The sequence below is a fragment of the Mus caroli genome, chromosome 8 (genome assembly GCF_900094665.2).
Source record: "Mus caroli chromosome 8, CAROLI_EIJ_v1.1, whole genome shotgun sequence".
NCBI classification, from domain to species: Eukaryota; Metazoa; Chordata; class Mammalia; order Rodentia; family Muridae; genus Mus; species Mus caroli.
Window position 1 is genome coordinate 34,843,394 of NC_034577.1, and position 18,199 is coordinate 34,861,592.

The 18,199-nt window shown below is 41.5% G+C and overlaps 1 protein-coding gene across 2 annotated transcripts in view; it reads left to right on the forward strand.

Moving 5' to 3' along the window:
- Slc7a2 (solute carrier family 7 member 2) overlaps window positions 1-18,199 on the forward strand; it is a 54,377-nt gene that overhangs the window by 5,866 nt on the left and 30,312 nt on the right. The window contains exon 1 of one of the 2 annotated variants that reach the window (XM_029480905.1): window positions 16,210-17,367. The exons of the other annotated variant lie outside the window; for it this stretch is intronic. Coding sequence (XP_029336765.1) covers window positions 17,354-17,367 — 14 coding nt within the window. The 5' untranslated portion in view covers window positions 16,210-17,353. Of the gene's footprint in view, window positions 1-16,209; window positions 17,368-18,199 lie in introns of those variants that run through there. 2 annotated transcript variants of the gene reach the window in all.

Sequence of the window (18,199 nt, forward strand, 5' to 3'; positions counted from 1 at the left end):
TCAGGGGTTCTCTCTCCTTGCTGGTTTATGATGGTGTCCAATTTCCAAGGTAAGTAGAGCAGTTGGAGGCTCACTATGAGATCAACTGGTGGAAAGAGAAGCTTTTCCATCCCCAGTGATTGATGTGATCATCAAAGCAGACAGAACTATAGAGTAGCCTGAGTTTTTGGTAACAGGCTTTTTCCAGGGGAAACTATACTCAACTGGACACAAGCTATCAGGAAGAGATTTCATAGTAGCATAAAGATGACTGGCCTCTTTGTACCATGGTGAAAATGTTCCCATGGATCTCCAAAGTCATAGTCTTTTTGCTAAATTCTCAGATTCACAGATTTCAGTGTGTGCCTATGGACCAAGGATTGAATTTGACTCAGTTTTATCGAAAGATCATCTCACTTGAGGATTTATAATCACACCCATAAACAGGTCAAGCAGGAATGGGTAAGAATAGTACGTAATATTGGGGTGTCTTTAAAATGGCATTGAGATCCTTTCTCCTGGTTTGCTGTACATCAAATGTAGAACTCACTGGCAGCTCCCAAACTTAAGTTGATTCAGAGCCTGACTAAATGCTACTATCAGGGAAGGGGTATACCCCTTCAAGGCTTCCTCTGTGTCTAAGGAGCAAATGACTAGTTTGTAGCAATTACTTGCTACATTTATTTAGTAATGTGCTGAACCAAAGGCTGTGAACCCCAAAGAGCTATTTACAGTCAATTTCTCTGCTGAAGTCCATCTTTTGCAGAGTTTGTGTGGTTGGGGTTTGTAATATTTGGTTAAGGGGGTGGAAGAGAGAAAGAAAAGGCCATTTGATGTACTGCATTTGTGGCCCAGTGCTCACGTGGGGGGCGGGGCGGGGAGGGGGGAAGGAGTCTTGTATGTGTGCTATTCATCAAGAAAAGAGCACAGAGTGCATTTGCGTGCCATTGAGGAACAGTGGTGGGCGTTGTTACAATTTGTAGTACTATCTGTGTAAACACCTCCTAAGCTGGTGCCCTTTTAAACTCCCGACACTGAACATTTCACCTCCAAAGCGATCATATTCTCAGAAGATTCATGCATGGGTAAGGCTTGGTTGCCTGGGAATTCAGCTTGTTCTATCATACAAAACAAGACACGATGGTGGTAGCTGGTTTTGCATTCCAAACTCCCCAGTACCTTTAAAACTGTCTTGTGAGAAATGTCTGAAACCGTGAGAAGCATCCTAGGGTTCATTTCTTCAGTCCTTCCCCACGGACAGTTGCCGAGTTCCTGGCACTTACTTCTATCTCAAACACAACACTAGACAAATCTAGAACGGAGCTTATAAGCACCTGAGAATGACATTTTAGACATTTGCCCTGACAGTTCCAAAATCGAGGATCTGAGACTAAATAGAACATTGAAAATTGACACACCGGGTCCAGAGGCGAATGTTAAGAATTTAGATGTGGAAACATTGATTTGTTTCAGTGGAGGAAAAGCATAAATTGCTAGAATGCACACTTCATGTGGAAATTTGCAAGTGGACGTCAAATTACAATTCCCACTTAAGGTTTTTCGATTTTAAGATTTTTTTCAGAATCTACCATGTTCTCATATTTTGAATATGTGAACAGTTTTAATAAATGGCATACTTTACAATGAAATGAAAGATACAGGCTTAATCTGAAAATAAAAACATTTTAAGTGTTCTAAGGCATTAAGTTAATAAGAATTAAACGTCCAAAAATGGCACTTTTGAACAAGTAAGTGCTTTGTATTAGCTCAGAATAAGAGAAAAAAAGCTGTGTGAGTTTTTTTGTGTTTTTTGGATTGTCCTAGGTAACAGCTGGTTTGCACTTAGTTCAGTGACCCAAACAGAAAAAAGAGCAGACTCCACATAAATTTCTGTTGATGGTGCATGTTGGCTTCACTGAAGTGGATCCTGTGAGTGTTCTGCATAACGAGCAGCACATTTGCATTGCTTGGATCTTATTTTTCCTGGTACAGAGCACAACAGAGATATGAAGAGCAAACAACTCAGGACTGTCACTTCAAAAACATCCTTGTAAATTATTCAGAATGCTCTTCTGTGTTTGTATCTCTAGGTATTGTACCTTCCGTCTCTTCTGTGAAATGCGGTAAATTATCTCACTGAGCTACCAGAAAGTGTACTAAATTACTTTTTGCAGAGATTTAAAATTTTTTAGGCTGGATGTGATGGTGAATACAGGATGGGTGCCTGTAAAATTTTGATGCTTGGGATATGGAGAAAGGAGAGTCAGGAGAACAAGAGCAGCCCCTGGCTGTAGGAGACCCTGCCTCAATTCCCCCATCTCTTAACACAACTTCAAAGGACTTTGTCTTTTTCGCCTCTGTGCATGACCAGACCAGCCTTTCATAGTGTGTAATGTTGAAAGCTGCAGAGGGTGTAGGGGCATGAGGGTGGAATGAGAAATATCCCTAAGTGCAGGCTATGGCGGCATGGTGGTCCTCTAATACCAGCATTGAGGAGACTGAGGCAAGAGGATTTTAACCCAAGGCCAGCTAAGGCTGCATAGCAAACCTCTGACAAAAATGATCCTGAAGTGGAGTTGCTCTCCTAGAAGGAAGTGTGACCACCAACTGTCATCTTTGGTAATAAGAGTAATACAGAATCTAAGAATGGGACTTTATTTCATCATGTATGATTTTAATGTATTGTATGTTAGGTCCAGGGAATCAGAAGGGTTAAAGAAAGGAACTCTGATTACATCTCTCACTAGTTCGCTTGAATCAGAATTTAGGCTCTTTCCCAGAGTTGGTACAAAAGTCTTCATTTCTTTGAATTAAGTATAAAGTAAAGGAGGAAAAACAGAATGCAAAAAATTTGTATTCATTTCTGTCTTTGTTTTCAATAAAACGGTATGTGTAGAACAATATTTTAAGAAGTTTCATTTACAAAAACTGGACTGTAGTTTGCACATCGTTATAGATGAAATATTTGACATTGCTTGCTAGCATTGTTGAATTATGAGATTGCTGGCTTAGAAGAATATCTATTCCATTGCTTGGCCATTCTTACTCTGCAAACACAAGCTGGCCATCACGTCTGTGTGCAGATGTATCTGAGAAAATAGATCATATTTCTAAACTGCTACTATAAATGACAACATTTTTATATTTAAAGGTAACGAATGGTTGGGGATAGCTGTGTCTTTGGGAGAAGTCAACATTTTCCCCTTAATGTTTCAATGCTCACCACTGCACGGTTGATTTTTTTTTTTTTTTTTTTTGTTTTTTTTTTTTTTTTTTTTTTTGTCTTTGTTTTTGTTTCCATCTCTTTCCTCCAGTGCCTGGGGACAGGAGTAGTTAGAACTTCCGAAGGGTGGTTAAGTTCGTTCTGGGAGGGAGCGAGTGGCTTGTCCCTGTTCACTATCCCTGAGGATTTCCCCTGTGTACTCGTGTTCTTTCTGACCACTTTGTGTTTGATGCCACTCTTGCATGAGAGATCCCAGAGTGTAGCTGGGCAGTTTATGATCTGTGGAGTGCTAATACCAGACCCCATGTGGTTCTCTTCATCTTCCCCTCCTCGACCAAAATTAAATGAGTAGTCTAGCTAAACCCAAGCCTACCACTCACTCACTAGCTTCTGAACTGTCAATGCTAGATCTTGCGTGTACCTTCTCTGGGGTGTCCCCCTAACTAATACTCTGCTGTCCCTGGCCTGAAGATTGTATTTTCTATGACCATGGAGGTGGCACAGGCTCTAGCGGTCTTGCTGCTGTGGAAGGATTCTGAACTCACCCTGTGTTGTAGCATAAGAACGACATACTTATCCTTCCTCCCTCTGTTTCCTCTCCACTGCTTTTCCCTCAGTCCTGACCGCAAATACTAACTCCGGGGGTCACTGACAGCCCTTTAAGAATATAAAAACAAGGGGCTGGAGAGATGGCTCAGCCGTTAAGAGCAGTGACTGCTCTCCGAGAGGTCCTGAGTTCAATTCCCAGCAACCACATGATGGCTCACAACCATCTCTAATAGGATCTGGTGCCCTCTTCTGGTGTGTCTGAAGACAGCTACAGTATACTCATATACATTAAAAAAATAAATCATATATATAAACACACACACACACAAAAGAAGCTGAACGTGGAAGGAGGGTAAAGTCAACCCTTTAGAAAGTTTTAATCCCATCAGTTTATGCCATCATGTTAAGTGTGAGACAATTCCTCAGGAAAGGGTTAGTGGTGGATTTTCCTGGCTCTCTCTTGGATATCAGTTCGGATGGTTGCTTCTGTAAGTAAAGGAAGTCACTTAGAGCGGGGTTCTCAACCTGTGGGTCATGTCCCCCCTGGGGTCACATATCAGATATCTGGCATACCCAACATTTATATTTTGATTCGTAACAGTAGCAAAATTATAGCTATGAAGTAACAACAGAAACATAATTTTATGGTTGGTAGTCACCAGAGCATGAGGCACTGTATTAAAGGGTCTCAGCGTTGGGAAGGTTGAGAACCACTGACTTAGACTAACAATTACCACATATTGAAGTTGTTTCTCCTCTTTGCTGTGTTTATTATTGTTGCAGTTATTTACAGAGTAGAAAGAGTTCACTGGCTTACTTTTGTGCTTTGTCTCCTCTGCCTCTGGAGTATATTATTCACTTGCATTCACTAGCAGGTCCTACTTTTTGGTCAGGAGTTTCAAGAACAGCAGATACTTCATGAAGACCTATTGATCTAAAACACTAGACCTCCCCGTGGCAGGGGTGGGAGGGGGTTGGAAGTGTGGGGTGAGGGAGGGGTGGGGAGAAGCTCATTTTCAGTTTAGACCTTTGAAAGTTCAAATTTAGAGTGAGAACTCATACTGGTCACTAAAGGCTGAGTCCTTTCTGCAAGCTCCCTCATGGAAGTTGTGACATGTGCACCTGTTAATTTCACAAAATAATCTACTGCCTTTAGAGTGAATGACCTCATTTAAGATTCTTTGGCTTGCTGGCTTAAAGGTAAATTCTAAAAATGTGTGTGTGTGTGTTTATACCTGGAATTTTATTTTGTTTTGTTTTTTTCTTTTCTTTTCTTTTTTTTTTTTTTTTTTTTTTTAGACATGGTTTCTCTGTGTAGCCCTGGCCGTCCTGGAACTCACTCTGTAGACCAGGCTGGCCTCAAACTCAGAAATCTGCCTGCCTCTGCCTCCCAAGTGCTGGCATTAAAGGCGTGCACCATTTTAACTTTGTGATACCACAGTTTTATGCACATAACATAAACTCTGTGTCTAAGGCTCTTCTAAGTATCCAGTTCAGTCCTGTTAAGTATGTTCACATTGCTGCTCAGCAGCTTTTCCGTGCTTCTGATTCCTGAAACACTGAAACTCTACCCATAAGCAATCCCTGCCTCCAAGAGCCTGGTAACAACCATCCTATTTTCTGTTTCTGTGAGTATGTAAGAGGATTGTTTGTCCTTTTGTGCCTGGGTTGTTTCTATTTAGCACAATGTCCTAAAGTGTCGTCCATGGTTTACTGTGTGTCCTCATTTGTTTCCTTTCTGTGTGGTGATGTGTGTGTGGGTGGGTGTGCATGCAAGCTTATGCACATTCATGTAGAAGCCATGCTGTCATTCCTTGGGCTTGTCCACTTTATTTTTGAGAGTCTCTGACTGGCCTGAAGCTAACTCTGAAGGCAGGACTTCCTGAAGATCCACCTGTCTCTCCCTCCCCAGGGTTCTTGGGGTCAAGCTCGGGTCCTCACACATTGGGTAGCACTGTATCCACTGAGCTCCCAGAATTTGCTTCATTTTTATAGCTAAGTATTACTTACTATCTCGTGATATTAATACCGCACATTTTATTCATCCTTTTATACAGCCATTCGCATTAGGAGTTCATCGGGTGGTGATTCTGTTTTTAGTTATTTAGTTTACGACTCTGTTTTCCAGAGTGGTGGCACCATTTCCCATTCCCACCAACAGCTTGCAGGCTGTTTGTCTCTCAGTCTCATCCTAATTTTTGGAAGGGATTTTGTAGTTACAAAGTTACTCTGATGTCGGAAAAAAAAATCCAAAAACAAAAACAAACCCAAAGCTTTTATTCACTTTTTCTCATACACACAGATTTAATATCTTGTTGGTGTTTTTCCAAAATTGAACAGGCTTATTCTCAGGATAGCTTGTCTGGATAAGAGTGAACATCAGAGAGTGAGGAGTTCCTAGGGTTGCTTCGACGTACAAGTAGCAGATAAGTATTAAATATTCAGTAATGCTCACTTCTTGCAACAAGTGTATGTGGTCATCCCTTGTAGGATTGCTTGGCAGCAGAAACACCTCTGTTCATCTGTGATGCTTGCTTCCTTTATCCCAGAGTCTGCTGCTAATTTGACCCCAATTCTTTGGCTCCAGAAAGGAATATGCTCGAATGAAACCGTAACGCAAAACAGTAAGGAGTTTGTGGAACTAAGGTGAATGAATCAGAGACCAATCAACTTAGAAAATACTCTGTGTCCTAAAGCACGCATTGCATGCTGGGAACAATGGCTCATAAACACTTGTAAAGGACTCAGGGTGCTAAGCCTGATGATAATGATACAGGCCTGTAAGGCTAGCAGATGGAGAGCTTGGGACAGGAGGATTGAATTCAGGGTCAGCCTGGGCAACTTAGTGAAATCCTGTCTCAAGATAAAATGGACAAGTTGGGTAAGGTACTTGTGTGACGTGCACAGAGATCTGGGTCTGATCCCTAGCACTTCATAAACCAGGGCAAGAGACTGAAGCAGGTGAGTTACACATTCCACAAGAGCCTGGGATACATAGCAAGACTGTCTTGAAAGAAAATAAATACCAAGCAAAAAAGGCAGCAAGAGTGTGTTCAGATGGCATCCCAGCGGTGGATGCAACATGGGCTGGACCAAGTGAGTTAAGGGTGGAACATTCTTCTCTAATCTTTGGATAAACATTTTTCTGCCTTGCAGGTAGGTAGCCAGGCAGAACCCTGAGTAAAAGCAGTGCCTGCTCTTTTGAATTACATGCAGCCCTGAGAGAGAGGGGAAAGGGGGAGGCAATGGGAAGTTGCAGGTAAACAGTTAACGCTAGGTGGGTTGTTGCGTCAGTTGAACCTTTAAACTTAAGAAAGGTTTACCAAATCAATATTTACTTGATCTAAGTGTTATGCTCTGGTGTAATGACCCTTGACCCTTTTCCAGAGTCGTCAGTAATGAGAGCATGGCTGTTGGTTTTTTCAAAATTCTCTAGTCCCTGTGGGTTTTACTGAATACAAGGCTGGGGATGATGAATGGGTGTGTAGTTGGTACACTGTGTACTTTAGACTAGAACATTTGCTATGCAACCTAACTGTCATTTTGTCTGTATGCAGAGGGAACCAGGGGCTGAGCATTTGTTTTATCCCGACACAAAAAGAACCATCAGTAGAGTCCAGCAGCAGCCCTAGCTGATACCTGCCAGAATCACTTATCCTGTAGCAGCACAATGTTCCTGCTTGTTGTTACCATACTGCTGCATTCTTTTATTGATCCTTAAATAAGGACATGGTCTTCAGACCCAGCCCTCCCTCTTATCTTGGTAACTCTATATTGGGCTACTTCATCAGGACTTAAGAAGATGGGGCTGGAGCAAGGTATCTGCTCAAGAAATTTTCGAGTTCCTGCTACATGCCAATACCCAAAGTCCCTACCTTTGTGTAGCTTACATTGTAAGGGTCTTTATACTATGTGTCATCGGGCCCTGCCACACTGCCTTGTCCTCTAGGGGTGGACCAGACTAGTGCATCAAGGGAATGAAGAAAACATAGACTCATATAGACCCTGACAGAAATGTCTGGGATCGAGTGGACTGGGCTCTCAGCTGGAGACACCACAGTACCCTGGAAGCTCTGTGTGTTTGTTAGGGTTGAAAAGAGAGGCGGTGTTATTGCATACAGCTGAACAAGGTGGGGTTCTACCTACAGATAAACAAGGAGGCAGGGTGTGTGGTGTACAGCGGGATCGAGGAGACTGGTTTAGTTTGACCTCTGTAAGAATAGCTTCTGTAGGGGAGCAGTCTTCAGGTGGCAAACGTCACATGGAAGAAAGCTGTGGTAGACATTTTTGACACACACTGCCAGCACTCTCACTTGGTCTCCAGAGGAAGACCTTGCCAACCTTTGAGCCTGATGCTAATGGAATCTATAACATGGCTATGCCCATGTCAATAGCACATTCTAAGGACTTCACCCACTCAGAACTTCCTGCGATCTTCATACCTCACTCACAATGGCTATTAAGAAGTAACAGTGATAATTCTATGTGAAAACTTCAAATAATCCTGATCCCCATCACTTCAAACACATTCCTTCCATGGAATAAGAAAATTATGTTAACTCTAACTGAATTACACTGATTTACTTTCGGGAATGGAATAAAACCCACAGAAAACCTTTGGACAATAGAAAGGAGACATTCTTAATATTATCAGAGGTTAGCTGAAATACAATCAAAACAAAGTAAAAATATAAAAGGTAAACCTCGAAGGGTTAAGACACATTACTCCCAAACAGTTTTGAATTCAGAAATATGTGAGGACTTCAGAATATTCGATACTTGAGAAACCAAAAGTTAGAGTAAGATTGTGACAGGTAAATTGTGAACTGTGTACGGCCTTTTAGAAAGTACAATGCGATTGCAGAAAAATCTTCAGCTTTTTATTGCAAATAGCCTTATTTTAAATCATTGAAGGATTTTACAGCCACAAGAAATAGGCTTTCAATATTCAGCAGCATTCCTAACATGATGCTTATCTAGATAGTTTTTCTTTATCTTTAAAGATTGATTTTTCTATAATGCTTGCCTGACAAAATACTGCATTCTCCTTCTTCAGCCAGTAGTGGCTTTCCGTATTTTAACACTGAAAGGTCAAAAATCCCATGCGGATGAAATTTTAAAATCCCAAAGCTTTTCAGATATATTTTTGGTAACACCTTGATGACCTCCAAATGTCCTTTTATTGGCTAAGTGTTAGGTTGGCAGCCAAGAGCCTGGGAACAGGAAGAATTCGGCATTTTCCCATTGCTTCTTGGTTATTTGGAGCAGAGCAAACAGAAGAGGCTTGCCAGCCATACAGACCTCGAGTACAAATGTCTATGGTTTTGAGTACTTTGTTTAATAGTGCTGAGTTTGAGTTTCACCCTCTGAAGACAGGCTGAGGTGCTGAGGAGTTAGTGATGTACACACGTCAGGAACCTTAATGGGTAAGAAGAGTGAAGAGCCGCTGCTGTTTCCACAGTTATATCCCAAAGTCTGTTGTGGGGCAGCCTTTCTTAAAAGCAGAATCCTTTTTCTATTACGCTTTTCTCTCCATATGATGGTCTGAGGTATTTGTTCCTTTTGTTTTCCTTTTCCTTCATTCCCCTGCCTCATCCCCATGGATCAGAACTAAAGAAAACACTACATCCGGCAGCCCTGTGGACTAGGAGTTTCTCTGCTGCTGCTACTATACTCAGCTGACTGATGTAACCGTTAGCTACCATTGGCCCCTCACCAAGCTATGGCGACGGATTTCTTTCCTGAAGGCATGCCCCGGGTAGTATTTCATCTCAGTTTAGAAGGCGTACTTCATAACAGGACTATTTATTCATGGAGAACTGCCTGTGCCTTGCTTTCTGGGCTGTGGTAATTAACACTTTGTTCATTCTGAGCATTCACTCTGTTTGCTAGTGCCCACTAAGGGGAAACTGAGCTCTGATAGAAGTGCAGACTTCAAGCTTATCTTTTCAGATAGTGCACACACCCCAGAATGTCACCCACAGCAGCAAAATCCAATGGAAGCAAAAGGGAAACGGAGAGGCTATATTCACTGTCGACTCCCTTGCATTCTTTCTAAAATGCTAATGCACATCACGTGCACATTACAGCCTATTGTGGACAGTCAGACAGAATTGGTTCTGTGTCCTAACTTGGTATGCCCAGTATCTTTGTCTGTTCAAGGTACCATGAAAAATAACAATAGATTGAAGGCTTAAACCATGGACATTAACTTGGTATAACTCTGGAGGCTGGACCATCTGGGTGGCAGCCTGGCAGGAACTCCGGTCCGGGCTCACTTGGCTTGCAGATGGTTCCTTTTCTCTGTCTTGACATGGCAGAGGAAGAGTGCCAACTCCAGGGTTTATTAAAGACATAGTGCATCATGGGGGATGGGAGAAATCCACCCACATCTCACATCTCACGGAAGCCTCATTCCCTCCCAAAGTGTCTCCCTCCAGACACCATCACAGAGTTAAAACATTCGGGTGAATTGTGAGATGCAGTTCACCCACTTAGCTGGTGCTAAGTCTTTCTGGTTTTGTCACCTATAAACTAGAAATGATGATAGCAACCATGGCACTGTGTAGTCATTGTGTTGCAGCTAGAGCCACAAGTTCCACCATGTGGTTTGTTGTTGTTGTTGTTTTTGTTGTTTTTGATTGGTGGTTTAGTTCCAAGGAGCTCTGGGGGCACTGTTTAATATTGATGTACCTCCTGTGGGGCTTCAAACCCCTTCAGCTTATATTATTATTTACATATTTATTATATAATATATTTATATATCACTGCCTTGCTACTAGTCTATTGTTGCTCTGTGAGTGCAGAACTGACGTATAACATTCCTAAAGTATCCAAAAAAAGCCTGTCCTTCTGGCTGTATGCTCTTAGGTACTTAACAAATTGCTGCAGAGCTGAAATATTTGAGGCTGAAATGACTTTTTGTGAACCTGTGTTGGGCTGAGCGGTTTTTTTTTTTTTAATTTTTATTTTGAAAGAAAACACATAGTACCGAAATGATATTTGGTCCTAGGTTTGTTGACATTATTGACTAAGCTAACATATGCACGATAACTATAATTCCTTTACTGATTCTATTCTCTTCCTCCTTTTCCCCTTGAGCCTTTTTAGGATACTTGCTGTTTAAAAAAGAAATCCACTTAAAGTATGAAATTGTATATTTTGGTAGAAGGAGGACAAAGAAGTATTTATGTTTCAGAAGAAAATGGAGGGAAATACTTATAGGGTTAGGCAATGCTTGGTATACTTTGTGGTTTTCCCATATAAATAAACAAACAAAGGATGCTTGTAAATGGCCTGGGCTTGTTCTTTGTGATTTGTGGTAAGGGAACAGAGTGTGTGGCTGTAAAAACTTACATCAGATTCACTTGGCAGGGTGCTGATAGCCCTTTTAGGCAGCATTTCTATGCTGGTAGTTTGATTGACGCTCCTACGTGCTTTGGTAGAATATGCCTTTCCATCCACCTTAGTGCCTGTCTGCTATCATGTACTGCCTCAGAAACTTCCCTAGTCAGAAAACACAGTGAAGACAGCCATGCCAGGCAGGACTTGGCTGTACGTGAGCCAGTAGCCCCAGAAAGGGGTTCTTCATGAGAAGGAGTCGAGGCTCTGGGCTCTGGCCTTCTTTCAGCTTTCTGGCAGTGACTCTCTCATTAGCATGGGGTGCTGGCATATGCTTGGCTCAGGAGGAAAACTCCAGAAAGCCCAGCTCTTGTGTCCATGCCCAGAATGATGTGTGACTGGCGCCCAGCTAGTCATACAAGGAAGAAATCAAACCCAAATGTGGAGTCAGGCTGCTTTCATTTTCCTGTTTAAAGTGTTCCGTTCTGCACCTCTCATCTTCGTGAAGTGCTGCCCAGAGACAAAGCTTAAGGAATTGCCTTTGGAATGGCTTTTAAACGGAGACTATAGGAGCCAATGAGACAAAGTGCTGGCTGCAGACACTCACAACCTGAGTTCAGTCCACTTGGTAGAAGGATAGAGCCAACTCCTCCCAGTTCTCCCCCTCTGCTTGTATGTCATGGTGTGTACAAATACAAATCAGTTATATTTAAACTGGTGCAAAGAGGTACAAATGCGTAAGGATGCATTCATGACTATAGGGGCTGCAGAAGTTCAACTTCAGACAGAGAAGGAAATTATCTGGCTTATAGTCTGGAAACTCTGTTGGAGATGTGTGTGTGTGTGCGTGTGTGTGTGTGTGTGTGTGTGTGTGAGAGAGAGAGAGAGAGAGAGAGAGAGCACGCACACACACACAAAGATGGCGTAGAGCTTGCAAGATAATGTGTCCTCAGCTGTATTACTCAGGTAAGTGGCTGAGAAGAGAAATTGGGTAGAATGTTTATTATATTTTGTCATGTTACCTTGGGTGACATAGTAGAGGGGTCTGCTTGTCCCCACTGTCTGATTTCCTATTAAACCCTGGCATGCTCATGAACACCTGAAGAGAGTATACCCTTTAAAGGTACTGTTGCATGTAGACTAATTCTAGCTAATGTTATGTAAGGTACAGTGAGTGGCCTTTGTGACTTCTAAGAGGGGCCTTTTTTCTCACCCCTTTCACTGTCAAACTGGTAGGAATTCGGATACAAGGGCCGGAGTTACAGAGCTCTTCAGATCACGAATTTAAGTCTGTATAGTGAGCAAAAAACAGGCAAGCTGTAAGGGACTTGTCTCTGGTCTGTAGACTCCAGGCAGATGGCCTCAGGACCTGCCTAACATGACAGTAAAATGAGCCCCTGGTTCAATCTGCTGGTTTCTGGATTTTCTGATATTGATATTGGACCACAAGGACTTTGTGGTAAAAATGAAGACAGAGAAAAGTGGTTTCAGTTTTCAATATAGGGGAGTTTTTAAGGTAGTGAACAATGTTAAGACCAGGTTCAGAGGTTCAGTCCATTAACATCAAGGTGGGACCATAGCAGCATCCAGACAGTCATGGGGCTGGTGGAGCTGAGAGTTCCACATCTTGTTCTGAGTGTACTGGCACGCTCTTGGATGAAGGTATTAAGACACTCAGGACATTGTTTCTAGGAGTTTATATTGAGTTATTTTTATATAAAAGCAGAATATTTGAGAGCTTAGAGGATATTTTTTGAGATCTGAAATTCTATGAAAGCTGTGAACTATATTGTGAAGTTTTTGACACATAAGCTTCCAAATGTTTGTGCTTTAGAGTAACTTTGTTAGTAAAGTAACTAATTGGCCATTGGCCATTGTCACAGTTGCCTGATAAAGAATAAAGAATAAAGAATATCGTTTCACAGTTGTATAAGTTTTTACATGTTTATCCTGGACTTGAGATGTGTGTGGATTCTCGAGTTCCAGAGGAGATGTCAGAACATGTTGATTTGTACATTTGTTTATTGTTTCTATCCATACTTGTGTTTTTATTTCCACAAGGGTAAAAACTTGGCTTTATTCATTGTGATGGTTTGTATGTGCTTGGCCCAGGGAGTGGCATTATTAGGAGGTGTGGCCTTGTTGGAGCAAGAGTGTCATTGTGGGCATGGGCTTTAAGACCCTCACCCTAGCTCTCTTGAAGCCAGTCTTCTCCTAGCTGCCCTCAGAACAAGATGTGGAACTCTCAGCTCCTCCAGCCCCATGACTGTCTGGATGCTGCTATGGTCCCACCTTGATGTTAATGGACTGAACCTCTGAACCTGTAAGCCAGCCCCAATTAAATATTGTTCTTTGTAAGAGTTGCCTTGGTCGTGGTGTCTGTTCACAACAGTAAAACCCTGACTAAGACACTCCTGTTCCTTTCTCAGTGCCCAGGACAATGGCGGTTTAGAAATGGATCTAATCCACTGAACTGTCTGCATCACTTGTCGTATTGGGTGGCCTTCTGTGTGTTAGGGATTTTTCAACTTTTATTTTTAACATCAATAACTTGAGAAAGTTGAAGCCTATCCTTATGGACACACATTTGTCAGTTTGTCTCTGTGGTTCTTTGTTGTCACTTCATGTTTTTTCTTAAGTTGTTTTGTTAGACGTAACTCCTCAATTGTGAGGTTCTATGGGAGAAGCTTGGCCCTTAGTGTGGCAAAGTTGAGAGGCTATAGGACATCTAAGAGTGGTGCCAGGTTGGGTTGGTTAGGTCATCAGAGTCTTGACCCTCTGAAGGGATTAAGGTAGTCCTTGTCAGTTCTAACTTAGTTCTCACAAGATCATTGATATTAAGAGTGTGAACATGGCCTCTCCCTGCATCATGGTGTATTTTTCCATGTGGTCTCTCCTCTTGTTCCACACATGATGCCATTCATGATGAAGCTAAGACAATGCCCCTGAATCTCCTGTTAACTGAGCTAATACCTTCATGTGGGAAGTACCCAGCTTCAATCATTTTGTTATAGTCACAAAATGAGCATATGTATAAATTTTAAGAATAATTTATCCCTAATAAGTTGAATTTATTCTATTCTATAATGAGTCTTTTTTTTTTCTTAGAATTTACTATATCTCATAAGCTACTGTTATTTTAATTATGTTTTTTTTCTTTTTTCTGGGTATTATTGTCATGTGCCTGGTTGTTTTGCCTTCATATATATGGTTGTAACATTGACTGATCCTTTTCTGCCTACCTCCAAAATTTTCATATTTTTTGATGTGATGAATCAGTAATGATACATACAACTAGAGAATTAAAAATCCAGAGCATAATCACTGTTGTTAGTGGGATTTTTTTCAGTAATATTCAGTATGATTTTTGGTACTTACAGGTGTCTGTGCCTTAACCAGTCACTTTGGTGTGTTGTGTTTCTTACATGTTTGGTCGTTGCATTACTGGGTGTCTATTTGCTGTTCCATTTCTCCCCTCCACCTGTGTGAATTTATTTGTGCTGAGTCCCATTTCTTTTAATGCTGAGAGCTGCAGTTTACCATACACTGTCCAGGTGGTAACGACTGGACGCCACCTGGACTCAGGCGATCTCTAGACTCAGATGTTATTATTCTTCTGCTTATGTGCAGAGAATCTTTCTCTGAATGTAATATTCCCCTTAACCCACTCACTGAGTTTTTTATTTCTCTGATTATATTTTTTCAAGAGGCCTGTTTGGATCTTTTATTATTATTATTATTATTTAATCTACCTGATTACTTTTCATATTTTTAAACAGTAGTTTGAACGTTTACGTTTTCATGCCCAACTGTGATTTCCCACTATCTGAGGTTTTAGAAGGGCCACATAGTCACTTTTATATGTTGTTGTTTGGTTGTGTGCTTGGAAGACTTTGGTTGTAAGCCCATGACTTGCTTAATTGAGTCTGTGGGAATGCTGAAGCCCTAAACTGGGCAGCTTTCCTCCCAAAAGGATTTGCATTCATGCAGAATACAGGCTATGAGTCCTTTTTTATTAGGTACACAAAAGTGCCTCTGACCTTGGCCACTCAGGCCCTGTTCTCATGCTGGGGACCAACACTCCGGTTTCTGCCCTCTGGTCTTGCACTTTGACAGATGTCTGACTCCTTATTAGCTGCACTTCTACCTTTCTGCTTTTGCCTCATTTATATTCATTTCCTTTCTCCCTCTGCCTCCCTCCCTCTTCCTTCCTTTTCTCCTTTCTTCCTCTGCTCCCTCCCCTCCTTGTGGACCTTCCATTCATTGCCTTTTGCTGAACGCCACTAAACTGCTCTTTCATTGGCTCAGAATTCAGCTGATGTTTGTAATCAGTCTCCTGAGGAGCCAGCCCACTCTGGCTCTGGAAACCCTGCTTAGTTGCCAGGCATCGATACTCTGCGTACACATCATGCATGCGCTTGTGATACGGGAAAGGCAGTCTGACACCTGTGTTATTCAACTATGACAAACGTTTGTAAGATACAGCCTCTGAGATCTCAAGTCTCTTGATACTTGAAATACATGTTGACCATCCCAAATCCCAAACTCTGAAATCCCAAATTCTATCAATCTGAAATCTATTGAGCTCAACATTTTTAGATTTCAGGTATTCATGCTGGAGGGGTAAAAGTCGGTAAATATCCCAGCGTCCTCAAATTTCTCAGATGTGAGATTCTTCTGGTATCAAGTGCCTCAGATACTTTGCTGGTACTAAATTACCTTGTCCAGTGAAGATGCTAATGTCCATTAAATGATGGTCAGGGATGAGGTGAGCCAGAGGGAAGCAGAGTGTGTCCTATGCTCTCCCTCCAGGTCCCCTGCAATACCTTTGGGTGTTCCTTAGAACTCCCCAGATAGAGGTCAGCTTGGAAGAATGGCTCTCAAAATATCTCATCAGCTGTCATCTATCTCATCGGCAGCTGTCAACAGAGAGGGGAGAGGGATGGTAGTGGAGGGTTAATGGGAAATCCTGGGCCTTAATTTTCTCCTTTAAGGGTCATCAGTTCTGTCTCTGTCTCTGTCTCTCTCTCTCTCTCTCTCTCTCTCTCTCTCTCTCTCTCTTTCTCTCTCTTTCTCTCTGTTCTATCAGAGATCCTAATTTCTACATAACTACACTCTTTCTAAATAAAAGTAGGAAGTTCATATAAATGGAGTATTGTTGGTGTTCCAAGATCAAAATTTCTAAACATCTATCTTTGGTGTATGTTACAGAAGTAAATAAATAATAGTCCCTTTCCCCCAACCACCCACCAACCATGGAGGTGCCTGGTCTGTAGTGGGCACTTAACATATGTGTCTCATGGGATCTTTCCAGAAGCCTGATAAGAACAGTGTTGCCTTCATCTGGCCAGTCAGAAAAGCAGATATCAGCATTGAAAATCTATCTCATCCACAATCCCGAGCTGTGTCCACAGTGGGTGCTGCTTTTAGGAGCTGTTTTGGTCACTTGTTAGACCAAATGAGCACACACACTAATAGAATTGCCAGCTCTTAAAATGTTTAGTTTCCCATGACTGGCCCCTAGATGACGAGCTTTGTTATTGTTACCTCTGTAAAAGATCAGAACAAAATAAAACAAAACAGTCTGTCCCCCCACTGTCCCCTTTCGCCATTCAGAAGTGAGGAAATTACCAAAAAGTATTGATTGGGACAACAGTCAAGGGTGACACAGAGTCAGCTCTGTCCCTGTGTGTAGATAAGGATAGATGTGGAATACTGTCCCATGCTTTCTCTATATTGTGTGACTTTAAAATAGCCTTTCAACATCAGGCTTGCCTTGACTCTGTAAGGTGAGGTGTGCCTCTGCTCACGTCTTACATGTGCTAGGATGTTCATCTACATCACTAGAAGAGGGATATTTTTCATTGTAGATATTTTTGGTTTGGAGGAAAACAATTGTAAAGGGCTTCTTTTTTAAAGGGGCAACTGATTTGGTGGGTCTGTTAGCTTGATTGACCATAATAATCAAAGTGACCATTCCCGTATAAAGAAGTACACTTAAACACCACACTGTCCACATACAACGAAATCCATACAACAAGAACAAGCAAAAATAGTCAAGCCCAGAATATACTACAAAGAAGGGCCTGGATATCTTAGTTGTAATTACTAGTGTTTGCTGTGTTTGCTTCTTGTCTTTCCATGGATTGTATGTGCGCCCACAAAAGGATGTCCAGACAACAGGACACTGTGGATGACAGCGTGGGACATGTGAAGTAAAAGAGGAGCAGGTCCTGGGAGGCACGGTGACAGTCCGGAAGGATGTATTTGCTCAGGTCTTAATTTGACAATCAGCTGTTTACTTTTGAATGATCAAGAGCCCTGTTTGTCTCCTTAGCAGTGGACTGTTGATCATTTTCCACTCATGGTCATGAAGCAACTGGTAGGAGGTTCTAGAGCTGCAGATGTTGAAACATCATTTTTGTTGTTTGCTAACAAAGACATTCCTGTGGACAGGGTTTTTTTTTTTTTTTTTTGGTTTTTTGTTTCTTTGTTTGTTTTTAAGTCTCCTTTGAAAGATTCTTAAACAAATGTATTCTTTGTTGACATAAAATTAAAAGAAAGAGAGTTAACCATTGAGAGTTTGAGCAATATACTTTGCAGTAAATACTTTTTGATAATATTCATAAAATGTCTCTTGGTGACAGGAAAATATTTTGCTCCTACCTGATAACATTCAGTAATGACTAGCCAATGTGCTCAGTCTATACTTGTGTTCCCCCAAATCCCTTTAAAGGGCTTTTTTTTAAGTACTCAGAGAAAATATGGCTATGGCTTCATAGAGTATAGTCTTAAATAGCAATGCTGTTTGAGAATAAGAAAAAAAAATCAAATATGAGAATCCTGTCAGATAATGACTCCTCAGTCTAAGGGGGAACAAGACAGGTAGGTAGATACCATAAAGAATAACTGTGGCTGCCTTGGGAATTCATTCGAGTGGGTTAGCATTAAAATGTGCAAGAATAAAGTAAGTAGTGTGAATTTTTGAGAAATGGCAACATAATATTAGAATTAAAGTTTTTTTTTGATTTTTAATATTTTTATTACATATTTTCCTCAATTACATTTCCAATGCTATCCCAAAAGTCCCCCATAGCGCCCCCCACT